At 39.4% G+C, this 15537-nt stretch overlaps 1 protein-coding gene across 1 annotated transcript in view; it reads left to right on the top strand.

The window, feature by feature from the left end:
- Positions 1 to 1776: 1776 nt before the first annotated feature.
- Positions 1777 to 15537, top strand: part of asxl1 (ASXL transcriptional regulator 1) — a 30297-nt gene continuing 16536 nt past the window's right edge. The window contains exon 1 of the mRNA XM_015048376.1: positions 1777 to 2121. Within this exon, the coding sequence (XP_014903862.1) occupies positions 2065 to 2121 (57 nt within the window). The 5' untranslated portion in view covers positions 1777 to 2064. The remainder of the gene's footprint in view (positions 2122 to 15537) is intronic.

Genomic DNA, 15537 nt, shown 5'->3' with positions numbered 1-15537 from the left:
CTTTTTTGAATTTTAACATATGATTAGCTGCTTAGTGATCTCTCTAATTTTATTAGTTATTAAAAACATATAGGGAATATTCACACTTTTTTTAAAAAATATTATACCACCGGTATGAAATAACATATGGGTCAATGTGTTTTTGAAATAGGGCAAGAATTTCTTGATTTTTAGAGATGCCCCTAAATATCTTCCCATGCGTGTTGAATTTTACGGTGTCCTGTAGGGGATATCGGATTTTTTTTTTCTTTTGCGTTATTTTGCAAAAGTATTCCATTTACTTGCAATATATATTGGGTTCCCTCGCAATAAATTTGCAAATACACCCTGGCCTATTTTGTACACAGTCACAGTGATGACAAATGTTAACTTAAAGTTGCAAATACCTTAAAGAGACGCAGAGAAAACGTGCTTATAAACCCTTAAGTCTTTGGTGCTAATAATGTTTGAAAATCGATCTAGCTTTTTAATGTTTGTGTAAGATTGAGATAGGACTGCGCATGAAAACGGCCCTTTAATATCAGACTAACACAAAAAAGATAGTCAAAGCTGTCAGATGACTTTATTGCCCTGTAAAAATAACTCAAAATAGTTTGAATGCTTTCTTCCATTATTTTCTTCTTTTACTTTTCTTTTACTATTACTTCTGCACAGTAATTTCCAGAAGGTCCAGAGAATCCGGCTTGTCTGCCGATCTTTGCCCATTACGATCAGTGGAAGAGACGGTTTGAACTTCTTCTCTCTCCCCTCATTTTTGGTCCTTCTTTAGGTCCATAGCACCTCTATTTTGTGGGTCTGGTTTGAGCTGGTTTATTATTTGAGCTTTTGTGTCGTTAATCAGCTATCCCAAGTTGTAAAACACTTTGTTGACATTGCTATTATTTTAAGTGTAAAGAAATTGTTTGGACTAGAAATGAGATCAAATATTCTTGGTAAAATTTTGTTATCGTTGGCCAACTCTTACACTACTTCATCATACTTTGTTGCAGAAATGTGATCAAAAGTTCAAACACACAGTTCCTGAAAGCACATTTACTGTCTGAGTAGAAGAAATGTGAACTAGTTTACCAAATGACTCAAAGAGAAGAGCTGATGCTTCATTTGTGGTCAGAAGTTCTGTGGAAGTACTATTACATTAAAAAAAAACTAAATTAATTTAGGTAATTTAAATAATTTGAAATTGACATAAGTAATCAAAAACAAATAGTAAGTAAATAAAAATAAAGTGATCATTCAGAAAATTACTATATTACTTAAAATGGCCTTGAGAGAAAGGATTGAAACCTCACTTCTTATTTTCTGGTTCAACTTTTTAAAGCACTCAGCACAGATGTATGGAAGCCCATATCTACCACCCTGATGAAAAAAAGTAAACGTGTACCTCATAATTATGACTTAGCTATCTCATATTTAAGAGATCTCATTATTATGAGATAGCAAAGTCATAACTATGAGACAGCAAGTCACAATTTTGAGATAGTATCTCGTTAACATGAGACCGTAATTATGACATACTATCTCAATAATCTTTGTTTGTATCATCCAATTATTAGAAATGACCTAATTTCTAATTGCCTACTGTTCATTAATTATCTACATGCCCTAGAATTAATTTATCCCAAATGTATATCTATTTCCTATCTAAATGTTGCGATGTAATTCACATTTAAATCTGTAACGTTTTAAAGTTACTAAATTGTAAACAGTATTTTATAGAATAAGCAGACTCCATTGCTTTGTTGTCATAAAGTGGAAAGGTATAAGCAGCCTATTTCCTGGAGGGGGATAGGTTTTGTTGCATTCCTGCGGAGGATTTGACCTCTGAACTTAGCTTGTCCTGCAATAGTACGGCTGCTAGCACAGTAACTCTGCCTCGACAGGAAGATGTGTTTGTAGTGTTGGTTTAAACTCGGCAGCAGACACACCAGCAACCACTGCACAATAGCGTTGCCTTGCGTCGAAAAGAGCCTATTCTTCGACTATACTTAGCCGCTGCTGAAGAGATCAGTCGCGATTGCTTTTAGGTTGCTTAGTAGCCACCGAGCAGAGACGAGCGCTAAAGAAATGAAGGACAAGCAAAAGAGAAAGAAGGAGCGGACCTGGGCTGAAGCAGCTCGAATGGTAAGAAATAAGACTTAATTTGCATGTAAACCATAAATGTTTTAGAAGAGAAACGATTTTAATCCAGACACGTTGCTGCCTGTGGACATTCCACTCACGACCACATCCTAGCTTCTGGTGTTTAGTTAGCCAACTATTAGCAGCTAGCAGCTTAATAATATTAATGCGAGAATTGATCTTGCCAACAAATACTTTGTGTTTAGCATGAACGCTACTCCGCTTTTGCGATTGTTGTTTGCGTAAAACGTGTCTTGTGTAATGTATTAAAATGCGACGTAGTGAAACCCCTAAAGCCTGGTAACAAAATAGCCGCTTCTGATTCAGGTCTTTGTTTGCTAGGCAGCTAGTTAGCTAGCTGGTTAGCCAGTAGCTCGACGCTTTTCAGCATCTGAACAGCCACAATGCGCAAATGTAGCAAAAACTGGCACACAACGCGACTCAAATACCAAGGTAATTTCTATATAACACATATCTAGAGGTGTATGTAAAGCAAAACATTTATTTGGAAATAACATTTTGATGGCAAAGCTATTTTACCATTATCAAGGTTAACGTCTTCAAGTGTCTTGAGAATTTACTCTTGCTTTTAATAGTGCACCAGAGCTGGATTCAATGTAACCTTCTTGTAAAGCAACACCCAATTAAAAAAAAAGCAAAGCAGTTTGCAGGAGGTGCATAAATGGTTGTAATTGAAGTTTTTCAGTTGCCAGAGACATAAGTACAAACACAGTAGATTTGTGGTCAGGTTAAGGCCTCTTAGTTTAGTCTGTCTGCAGAATTAATATTGCTATTGGCTGGATTTTATTTAAAGTAACAGACACCACATATTAGACATTGTTTTTTAAATAGTGACATGTTTTCAAATACATAGATAAATACAAGTCTTCACTTTATGGTCTTCAATTTATTCTTTGATTACAAATAGGGGTGCAGTTTTCTGGTTGATTGCGACCAATATTTAAAAAGTCAATTATGATTTTGGCCGTTGCCAATTTAATTGTTTTGTCCAAAACGTCCTAAATTTGCCAACAGTGAGGTGACTACTGCTGACTGCAAATGTGCAGACATGACCTGGTGGGTGGGTCAGTCAGTCAAACTGCTCTCACGGGAGAGCAGAAGAGGACAGTGGTTAATTTTTAGAGGTTTGCTGAGGTAGATGAGATCAGAATCACATGTAAGTATCGGCTGATTACTGATCTCCCAAAATTAAGGAAATCGGCACTGTTGCCGGAGACATAAGTACAAACACATTAGATTTGTGGTCAGGTTAAGGCCTAACCAGTCACTTCCTGTGACTGTTCGGGCATCTCTGAATTTTTGTGAAAAGGTGCAAATCAGAGCCAAAGTTCGCACAAACTGGATGATTTGGAAGGTGTCCCCTTGCAGTGTCATTTATATAAACCCTCTATGAAGGTTCGTTTTATGAGAATATGGCTCCAACGTACGCCTTGACCTTAAATGCCATCCCGCTGTTTTGGTTCACGCACGCACAACTCAAACTTTTAAAAGCATGACTATAACTCGGCCATTAGCGGGGAAACACACTGGCTATGTTGGTTTTTCAAATAAAGTAAATTTAACATTTCATGACATTTAAATTCATATCAAACTCTGATTATTGCTAGTATAAGTGTGCAAATATAGGGCCTACATAGTTTTAACCTAAATAGTAATTAACTTAATTCTGAAAGTTTGGGGCTTTTATTTTTGTTGTGACTATGAATTACACCCGCTACATAAACATGCTGAGCACAAAGTATAGAGTTGGATTGAATAGATCAACCTTTATGGATCAAGCACATTGCCACAGATACCCGGTGGCAGTGTTTTTGAGACCGAGCAGATATTTATATATTATTATTATTATTATTATATTTATAACACCAAGCCAAGCGCAGCCCCTCACCTGGCAACCCAAGTGGAGCTCCACCCACATCATTACAAGAGATGCAGAGTTTGTTCTGCAGTTGATTTATACTGCACAGTCAGGGTTTCCCCCAGTGTATTATAAGCCTGGCGNTCTGGAAGGTTCATTCAGTGGTTCAATAGTATTCCTGGCTAAATCCTAAAACCAGCCCATCAGACACCAACAACCATGCTGCGTTCAAAGTCCCTTATATCCTCTTCGATTCCTATCCTGATGCTCAGTAGAAAGTCGTTTCCACTATGTCTAGATTCCTAAAAATCTGTATTTTTAGATTCCTAAAAATTCAGAGCTACCATGTGGTCCAATATTGGCCAGTCATCTTTAGAAAAATCTTTTTTTTTCACTTATAGTGCCACTCACTCTTTTTGTTGCTACATACCGTTTTATTACAATAGTTTTGCAACAAAGTGTTTTTGCTTGTAGACAAATTTCAAATATGGGTTCACTGTGATTGGCCAGTGTGTTTCTTGTGTTTACAAACAAGTGAAAGAGTGTACCTAATAAAGTGGCCAGTGAGTGTATTTTGTATATTTTGTAGATACTTCAATCCTGAACAAAGTTAGCAGAAACTAATTTTACTGTTTCATACTTGCTGTACAAAAATGTGAAATCACTTCCTTTCATTCCAGGAAGTGAAGCGTAAACTTTGCCGAAATGCTCTGTGGTGTTCTGGAATGGTTCGCCTGTAAAAGCCACTGCTGCCAATTCAGCAGCATTAATGCTAAATTATTCTTTTTTTAGATCCCCACACAAGGCTCCCAGAAAAATGTCTTCAAATTTTTATGAAACCAGTTGCCAGCTTTTCCCCGCATGAGCAGAAGGAAAATTCTTTCCGGATGTCACTTCTCCTTGGCAGTGCCAGTGGGAACTGGCAGTAAAAGCTCCGAAAATCTGAACTAGAGCATAAAGTGTTGTGGTACATCATGAAGCTGTGCAGTTTTAGAGGTCCAGAGAGACTGGAGGTGTAATGAAGTGCTTAAGCCAAGAGACAAGACGATATATTAGATCAGAATAATCATTCCCCTCCTCCCACAAAGGTTTTATAAAATAAGGCTGAGTTTTCAAGAAACAGTAGTCAGTGCAGAGTTATTTAGTTTAGCTATGGTTTCCCAAATACTGCTGTGTTCAAGCAGGACAATATTCGAGCTGGTCCTGATGCCTGATACTTTTTGTGTTTTCTAAAATAGAAGTAAACATTTCACAAATCACAGGGTGTTTTAAAGTATCTCTGTTTAGTTTGGACATGCTCAGTTCAGGTTTGATCAATCCGAATATGGAAAAGTACAGAGCTAGAAGTGATCCCATGTAGTCTTTGATAAATGGTGAAAGAGCCTTTAAGTGAGGCCAACTTTCTCAAGGTCATTAACACATTCAAACTGACCTGGTTTGTATGTTCTACAAAATATAATAGAGACTCTGCAATTAGTTGGCAATAACTTAGTTCTTATTTGGCCAATAATTTCAATGATTTGAACAGCAAACAGGAATCTGTAAATTATATACCAACTTCATGATCATCAGTCAGCCAAGGTCAGTGCCGTATTTTCTTATATAGTACTTAAAAACTGCATTATTAAAATAGCAAAAAATAAACACTTCAGATATTTTGCTTCATGTGTAATAAATCTCTGCCAATTGATTGTTTCACTTTCTAAATTGATGGGCAAGAAATATTGCACTTTTATGCAAAATTCAAACTTTTGGAGATATACTAGTGTTTATGTATGTAAGCCTGTTGCATTAACCAATGAATCAATGAATCGCAAGTAAAATTGTTACTTTCCATTGTGATGATTAATATTTTTTGAAGGCCAAATCTGTTTACAGGGACATCATACTCCATTTTATTCATGTTTTGGCTGTAAACGCTTTCTGAGGTTGTCATGTTTGATTTTAGATATTTAACATATCTTCCAGTTCCAGTGTTAAGTGTTCTTTTCAAAATTAAACTTTATTGCTCTTTAAGAGTGCAAACAAACATTGTTTTGAAATAATCAACATATTACTTAAAATGATTTCAAGAAAACAATATTATCATTTATCGCAATAATTTCTTTGACAGTTTATAGTCCAGTAAAGTATGACCCAGGTATATGGTAAAAAAACAAACGTGTCTTTGTTCAAAGCAGCAGCTTAAACACAGGGGGCGCTCTGCTGAGCGGCAGGGAACCACTTACCTTGGGGGGTTTGAAGGGGTAGTCTGGTGTGAAGGCGATGTCCAGGAAGAACACTCCTCCCTCGTACACGGAGCCCGGGGGGCCCAGGATGGTGGACCTCCACTCATAGATGTTGTCTCCTTTAGGTCCGGCACTGGGGGCCCAAACAGAAAACAACGCATTGTTAAACACAGAGAAAGAGCATCAGGAGGAGAACGACAACCATCTCTGAAGGTGAGACATACACGCAAGCACGCAAGCACGCCCGCACACACACACACACACACACACACACACACACACACACACACACACACACACACAGCTGAGCAGAAAGGTGTTGAGCAGCAGCTGCTCTGTGTCCTCACTATTGATCAGCATTTAACTGCCGGGCAGCTAACGGTTACCAAGTTTCACTGTTGGTCCTCCTTCCCCTCTACACACAAACGCACGCGCACACACACAGATGCAGACACACATACATACACGCATGCAAACACACACGAACGAACGAACACACAGCTGGAAGAAGAGAGGAACTAATCAAATCCCATTCTGTACTGGAATTAGGCCAGATGCCCCCGTTGGTTCCATGTATTACTTTAACTTTCATCATTTACACAATCTGAGAGAACCAGAGAGGAAGAAGAGCTTGTGTGTGCGCGTGTGTATGTGTGTGTGCGTGTGGGTGTGTGTGTGCGTCCTTGTATTTGATACAGGAACCATTTTCCTAACACATATTACATTGAGACCGACTGTTCTTTGTGGAGACCAACGCCTGGTCCCCACAAGAGCAAATGCTGTTTTTGGGTTATGAGTTAGGTTTAGGACTAAGATGTGAATTGAGTTTAGGTTAGGTTTGGGTTAGGTATGTCCTGGTAATTTTTAGGTTTAGGGTAAGAGTCAGGTTGTAGAGATGAATAGAAATCAACGAAAGTCCCTGTAAAGACACAGAAACATAATGTGTGTATGTGTGAGTGTGTGTGCATGAGACACATTACAATGAGATAAGAACCTGAGTGTGGTTGCTCATGTTAAACATCAGCGGTAGTAAAGCATAGGGCCACTGCAGAGCTGGGCCCTCTAAGTGTGTGTTTGGACCCAGAGGAATTACTGCAGAAACAACAGCCACGTTCCTTTGATAGCCTACAAGGGCCGGATGCCGGGGCCGGGGGGTTGGTTGGTCAATGAAAGGCTCCCCTCACTGTGAGACATCACTGGTGTGATTTCAAAGTATACCAGTGGTTTTATTAAAGCGCTGCTGGCTTCAGTTCAGATTAAGTCTGATGATATGTGGCTGACTAACAGCTTTACTTCACACAGCAGACAGATGGGACCAGCTTTGTTGAAGTTCAACCCTCACAAGATCCAGACCTGATTCAGTTAACACTCAATGATTCAGCTTCATGCTTCACAACAGGACACCTTCCTGATCATTCAGATGTTTAATGAATGAGACTTAGGACATGTATCCCAACATTAATGTGCAAAAGAAAATCATATATTTTTATTTTTGTATATAGTAGTAAGACTGGAAAACTACCGTACTTGTGCTCCTTGGGAGATTATGGTACCTATAGATATTGTCACATTATTTGAAGACATTAATTTTCTTTCATTTGAATCTTTTTCCCTATACGTCATCATGGGGATCACATATAGATCTTGTCATTTCAGGGATTCCCCCAGTGTATTATAAGCCTGGCGGCCCGCCATGCTTTACTAGCCCCGCCGCCAGGCTAAGCTTTGCTTGTTTACGTTTCTAGGAAAAATAAAATAAAAAAAATCGTGTTTATTTTTTAAAGCCGGGCTGCAACCATGACTTTTGCTCTTAGCATTTCACTAGCAGACCAGATTTATTCCTAAAGGATGATAGGTTTATAATATATAGGTTTATAGTTTATGCATTTAAAGCCGACAGCACGCGCATCAATCACACAGCTGTCTCGCGCGCTGCCGCTGCTTCACCTCAGCGGGATCGCGCGCCTCTTTCTACTCAAACTGGACACTGGCTGACCTGTATGGATATTTACATAAACTTAGTGAGGAATTATGATCCTTTGGAGAACTCTAGGTAAGAGTTTAAAACCCTCTGCGTTAGCTCTGGTTGCGCAGCTCTATGTGAACCGCAGGAATAAGTTGTAGCGAATTCAGAGGCGCGTTGTGGAGCGGTGAGAATGATTTATCTTTGTGAACGAACAATTATATGGGGCGTTTCCATCTCAACATGCTGCCCAGCGTGTGGCTCTGTGTCTGTCTTCCCTGTAAAGTTTATGTCTGTGGTCCCGGTTGGCTGGAGCGTTTGTGGATAACGAGCAGCGCTATCCTGATCATGCAGGTTCAGCCCGGTGAGGAGCTTTAACGCTCTCTCCTCGGAGTCACGCATCACGCTGATTTTATATTATTTTAGTATTATTTTTAGTATTATTTTTCCGGTTACACGATGCATCAATCCATATGGCCGCACGAAGATCTGAGAAATTTGTCCCATAAACTCGACCAACCAGAATAGTTTCTGTGACGCTTAAAAACTCAACAGACACGAAATGGAACAACTACTAAAACCACATTAGCAGCACTGAATTAAATCTCCTGTTTGTTGCGCATCTTTGCGCAGTGCAGCAGATTACCTCATCATGCAGGGCCGGTCCAAGGCTGTATGAGGCCTTGAGCAGAATTTGATTTAGGGGCCCCTTTTGTTGCTATAAACATCAGCACCTCTAACAGCTTCTGTTAGATTTAGTGAAATATGGGAAAAGGGAGTAGTTTAATTGGCCAGCCTAAAAAGCAATAAGTTATAGTCGCAGTTTACTAATTTGTATTTGTAAATTCAAAGATTAAACTCACAGCATCAGATTGTTGTTATAGTAACAAAACAATTAACTATGAATATTGTTCTTTGAAGTTTTACAAAGTAAACTTGCCAGCTCCTTAAAATCTTGTATTTAAATGTTAAAGAATTTAAAATCATTTAATTTATCTATGCCTAAACAATTGAATAAAGTTTAACAGCATTGACAATCTCAATAAACAAGTGTTACATTTATGTATCTGTGGTCTGTTTTAAAATATTAGTGTTTATGGGGCCCCTGAAGCCCTGGGGGCCTGATGGAGCTGCTGACTTAATTTGGATTAAACATAAGTGCAAATTTGTTGTTTTAATACTAGTTGTGTGTTTAAATAGCATTTCACTGGAGATGTTTTCCCGTAACATATAATTACACAGTAATACTTTTACATTTCCTGTCAACTTAATATCTTTTAATACAAAAACACGGTGGACCGCCTCGACGCCCCGACCACCGGGCTTAGCAAGTTTTCTGGGGGAAACCCTGCATTTGTTTCCATGCTCTACTCCTTTTCATTTTTTTATTTCTCCTACTTCTCGCCTGGATTTCCCTTCATAGTAACAACTTTGTAAAAATAAAATCAGAAAGACACTGAACACGTTTTACTTTAATGGAAGGTGTGAAAGGAGGACATCTTTGCTCTTTAAAAGAAACATGAAGATCAGAGTAAAGTTTTCCAGAAGGACAGAGACCTGGACTTCTGGAAAAATGTTCTTTGGACAGAGGAGTCTAAAACTGATCTGAGACCAGAACAGAGGACATATTGGACAGGAACCAGATCCACTATTCCAGATAAAGAACTGCCAGGTGTTAAGCACAGAGTTGGCAGTGTCATGGTTTGGAGATGATTTGCTGCAGCAGGACCTGGTCAGCTCGCCATCACAAACTCTACCATTTATCAGAGAGAACGGCCTGAAGAAAATCTGAGAGCTTTCTTAAGGAAATAAAAGCTGAAGCAGAATCAGATCCTGCTACATGACAATGAACCAAAATAAACCAGACAATACATCAAAGACTGGCTGAGAGGCCAATGGAAGGCTGTGGGCCGGGTCAAAGTCCAGACCTGGGATTCACTGAGATGCTGTGGGGCGACTTGAAACAGGCAAAAGATGTAAAAATCTCTTTAAACATCTGACAGCTGAAAGTGAGGAGTGGGACAAATGAGCGTCAGACTGATAGTCTCTCTCTCAGGTTTTTAGCTTGAGGGGGGCAGAGTAGTTATAAGTGGCAGGGTGTCCTAACTTTTCCTTGAGGATCATTTTTCTTGTGTACTTGGAATGAATTAGTTTATTTTCCTGCTTATAAATATGAATAAAACTAGACATCAACGAGAGAACCTTTACTTTGAAGAACTGAACATTTAGTATGTATCTAAATCTAAGGTTTGCTGCGTGACCTTAACCTTGTAGTACCTGTCCATCAGTTCATATTTATGACTGAATGACGCTTAAGAAAAAAGGTCTGTTTAGAGTTCCAGTGACCCACAAAAACTACACAGAGAGCATAAATCATTGGATGAAATGCATAACCTGAAAATACCAACTTCCTCTGTTATTTTTCTGCAAAACCTTCATAAAAACCGACACTAAAGAACCACTGTTTGCAGGCCCAGCTCAGAAATTATAATTACTGCCCTAAAAGCATTCATTATTCAAGCGGTATAGCAAGGTAGACTTTAAAAATAGTCTTTTAGGGGTCCCATGGCTAGCCCAACACTCATTTTTCTCTCAATTATGTTCCCACAGTTTGCCTTGTAGCATCTGGAAATATTTAGAGCTCTGAAGAGACTGCCTCATTTCCCCAAGTGTAGCTTGTTCCTCCTACCTCTGACAGGAAGATCTGGGATCCAGTGCTGGCAGAGAGACATTTTTATCAGCCACCAGGTCTGTCAGGCTGATGGACGAACCAGATCTTACAATTCACCCAGGGGTGTCTGCCGTTATTCCTGTCTGCTACGTTCAAATGTGGGCAAGTGGTCTTTAGAATTTCACTTTTGCTCCACAGCAAACCAAAACAACCACTTCAAATGGTGTCAGATTCCTCAATGAGAGATGTTGGTCTCTCAGGAAAAGGTGGGAAAAATGGAGTGTTAAGTGTGCACATCCTTAGGCTAAAACTTCTGTTGCTATTTTGTTGAACTTACAGGAAGATTTCAGTCTTGGGTAAAAGGCTTTCAGCTAGCTCCTATATTATACCTGGGAAGAAAAAAAAAACACCTGCAGAAAAGTAACCATGCATTGGGGCCAGTGGGGCAATCAGAGCCACTACCAGCAGGTGAGGCAGGGGAAAAATCCTGCTCAGGGACATGATGGCAGACGAAATGAGGGTTTCGAACCGGTAACAGGACACACTGCTCCTCACTTGCAAAGGAAGGCCAACATGAATTCATTCTTGCCCAGCACCTTGCAAAAGTTTTTCTACTTTTTAAAAGTTTTGAACTCTTTCCCTATTACTCACATTCTAACCACTGTTGGTGTACATTACTGGGAATTAAAGTGATGAAGGAGCGTATAGATTCAAAGGGGAGATAAATAAAAAGGGGAAATTATACAAGGTTTTCAAAGTTTTTCTTCAAATAAAAATCTGAAAAGTATTCTGATGTGAACCTCAAAAGGTTTGAATCAGCTTTGCACATCTACAGACTGAAATTATGTTTATATGTAATTGACTCGGATTCTCTCTGCTTGATTGGGCTGAATTGACTTCCTTAAATTCCTTTAGACGTGTGTTGCAAACTGGTGTTACATAAATGAACTTAATTGAATTGAAAACTGAATTTTATTAGAATTTAGATTTTGGCTCTCCTGGCCACATCTGATCCTTCCACTGAGGGAAATATAAACAGATTTTTACCAAGCATGCAGACAGTCTATGATGGAAGGAGACTTCTTATGTTCACCAGCTGTCTCTTCATTTGCTTCAGTTTTGTGTCGACAACCGGAGGGCAGGTAAGAGGAAGATCAGGCATGGTGCTGGTCCAACACCCTTCAAACTTCCATTCAGCACTAAACCTACTGCACCTCTCTCATTGTCTTCTTGAGCATGTTGCCTAGCGACATTGCATCCCTGTGCATATCTATGTACAACATTTCCCTGGAAATGACAGCGAAACAAGTCAACATCAGCAACACTCAGATATGAATCTTTATGGTTCATAATATCTGTACTGCTCCTTTAAGAACTGATCAATAAACATAAAGCAATGAACTTAGTCAATAAGATCCTGCAAAAGGACTCGTGGCACACATAACTTATAAACTGCTAATGACAGCTCATAGGGAGGCATCAAGTCTAACAAGCTTCCTGGGTGCTTGTTGTCATGGCGCCGACAGGACCGTAGACATCTATTAACATGGAGCCAGTGAAATAAAATGAACTGTTCAGGTTTTGTGGTTGAACTCCTCTGATGGTGGCAGTGCAGTCAGCACCCAGCAGCTCTGGCTCGATGATATCACGATGTATGACACGATGGTCCGCTGATGTCTCCATCGCACAGGGTTTGGCTGATACTGTGTAAGGCTTTTCTATGGGTTTTTTGTGTTTTTTTTCTGGCTGTTGTGGCCTTTATTTGACAATGGTCAGACAGGAAAGTGATATCTAAAAGAGGGGGAAATGTGGCAAAGGTCAATGGACCGGGACTCAAAGCGGTGACGGCTGCATCGAGGTCTGAAGCCTCCTTATATGGGTTGCACGCTCGATAGTCCTGCTCCACTGCTGCATCCAGGACCTGATCTGTTTAAGGAAGTCAAGTAATAATTAGCCGATTCTGCAATAAACACTCAAGCAGGAAGATCCTTTATGTTGGACTGGTTAGAGCCAGAGGGAAACCTACACAGCCCTTAAATAACTTTTTTGGGGTCTACAATCATGGAATCAGACTTAGAGGAGCCGACTCTGATCGTGGTCACTTCACACTTGGCTGTAAAACGTTCTAGTATATGCTAAAAGTTACAGCTTGAAGATACCAAAAGAACCCAAATCATCTGGAAAGACGAGACTCTGAGGTGCCAAACCCAGATCCTGTGCATGCACACCACAAACAGAGAGACAAGGGACAACCCTGGTAAAACCCAGCCTTTTACTGGGAACATGCTTGACTTGAAAAAAAATAGACATCACTCTGGCTTTGGTTGGACAAAGACCAACATTCCTTAAAATCATCCCCATTGGGCTCCGCACAAAATGCCTTACAGTTATAAGCCTTCTCCAGATCCATAAAACACATGTAGAGCCAAGAGATCCAAGTCAGCATGATCTTGTGAATGTGACATAGATTTGTTTGGGTACAATTTATTCTGCGTATTACAACTTGGCTTTCCACAACGTACTGAAGCTGCTGTATGTAACTTTCAATGTTTTTTACATATTTGTTAAAATTATCATTATGTTGTGACAGTATCATACAAGACAGATAATCTGTGGAAAAAATTGAACTCCATTGCCTCCTCCCAGTGCAAACTGCAGAAATACCCCATTCAGTCAGAAACAACCAATCAGAGCCAGGAGGAGGATCCTAGTGCTGTCAATCATTCTTGTCCTCACGCCCTCTCTTCTCCACTACAAGACAACTGGTTCACCACAACATAGCCCTATATGTTAAGACTAGTTAGCGTATCATGTGGGTGGATAAACTGTTTTCTTGGACCGGTAAGTTGTTTTTCTACCATTAGCAAATTTAATAGTATACACAAGGCTGACTGACAGTGCAAAGACCCGCCTCCAGGCTCTGATTGGCTGTTGATCGGGAGTAGTGCATTTTTGCAGATCGCAATAGTAGCAGTGGAAGGAAGTGGATGAGATAAAAAATTTTCACAGAACATACTCTCCTGACATGGTTACTTACAGTTTTAATAAATATGGAAAATACATTTTTGTAAAAGTTATATATTGTAACTTCAACAGTTAAATTACAAGAGAAAACACATGCATTCCAATCCAGTGTTGACAGAACTAGAAAACAGAATTCAATGTCACTCTTCTAAGCAATGAGAGAGCCAACAATATCCTTCATATCTGAATGTTTGGACTTTGTCTCCTGGTTGTCATAATTAGATGGGGCGACTGTGGCTCTGTAGGTAAAGTAGTCATCTTGTGATAGGAAGGTTGTAGGTTCGATTCCAGGTTCCTGTCATGTCGATGTGCTTCTGGGCAAGGCACTTAACCCCAAGTTGCCTACCGATTGGTGTATAAATGTGTGAGCATGAATGGGTGAATGTGACTATAATGATTGAAAAAGCGCTAGATAAGTAACATGTATATATAAGTATAAAGAACAGATCCAACAGTCTTCTAAAGCTTCACATTGTACTCTGAAAACAGCCGGTGACTTCAATGTGTAGTAGCTTTGCTTTGCAAGGTGAGAGGAACAGAAGCCCTGTGAGACCTCCTGACTGAGATCAGGAATCAGACACTGATACTTTGTTGACATGACCGGGACTCAGCCTCCTCATGCTACAGCTATACAAAAATGACTGATCACATTCACTGCTAATCCAACATGCTAAAGAGAGTTTAAAGTGTATGACCAGTGACCATGTATCATACATCATATTGTTTTAGTGAGTTTCTTTATTATTCATTTCACATTGGCTGTTATCATCCTAATTGAACTGAATGAACAAATTAAAGATCTGTTGTTTCTACATATTTGACCAAGCTTGTGTATGCATTTAAAAAGAAACATCAAATCAATTCTGCTCTGTTTTTCTCCATTGGATTGGTGTTGGCCACTGCTAAACTTCGGATATCGGTATCAATATCAATATCAGTATTGAAACCCTCTGTTTTAGAGTGACTCCAGCTTTTCTCACACAGTGGGACGTCCCCTCCCTTCAAATTCTAACGACAGGCCATGTCTCATAAAAGCAGGTGACCTTAGTACCAAAATCAGAAATTTAAGCTTTATGCATCATTGTGCTGCAAACGGTAAGAAAAAACACGACTAGATTCTAGAAAAATCCTGAAGTTGCTCTAAAGGAAATAGAGTTTAAGCAACAAAACCTGATAATCCTAGCACACAACACACATGTGGATTAGACAGAACTAAAATAATCCTTAGATTTTTCTTTCATCACATTTATCTATCATTAGGTTTCTCAATTACTGTATCACATACAGGATATCATCTCTGCAGCCCAAAGCACTTCATTCATCTCCTGGGATAAATCCTGCAGATAATAGTCAGAGGTGACTCACTGCCCTTTGCTTCTGAAGAAAGAACATTTCCAACAGTGCTGCTGCTATCAAATAGAAAGAGTTCTTCCTGAACTGTCAACTACCTGATAGCAAGAGGTCCAAGCAGTAAAACCTTAGAGAAAGCACAAAGAAATGAAAGAAATTTGAATGAGAAGCAGAAACAATCTGATGTTTCAGTGACAGAAGACTGAGCTTTGAAGTGATGTTAGCGCAAACATGGACACCATCATTTTTTAAAACCAATAAAAACATACCCAATCTCATCAACTATTAACTACCCAATCTGTAG

The sequence above is a fragment of the Poecilia latipinna genome, unplaced genomic scaffold, assembly GCF_001443285.1.
Source record: "Poecilia latipinna isolate Pla-1442-1.1 unplaced genomic scaffold, P_latipinna-1.0 Scaffold877, whole genome shotgun sequence".
In the NCBI taxonomy this organism is placed as follows: domain Eukaryota; kingdom Metazoa; phylum Chordata; class Actinopteri; order Cyprinodontiformes; family Poeciliidae; genus Poecilia; species Poecilia latipinna.
Note: the sequence above shows the minus strand (reverse complement) of the source record. Positions and strands in the feature narration are given on the sequence as shown.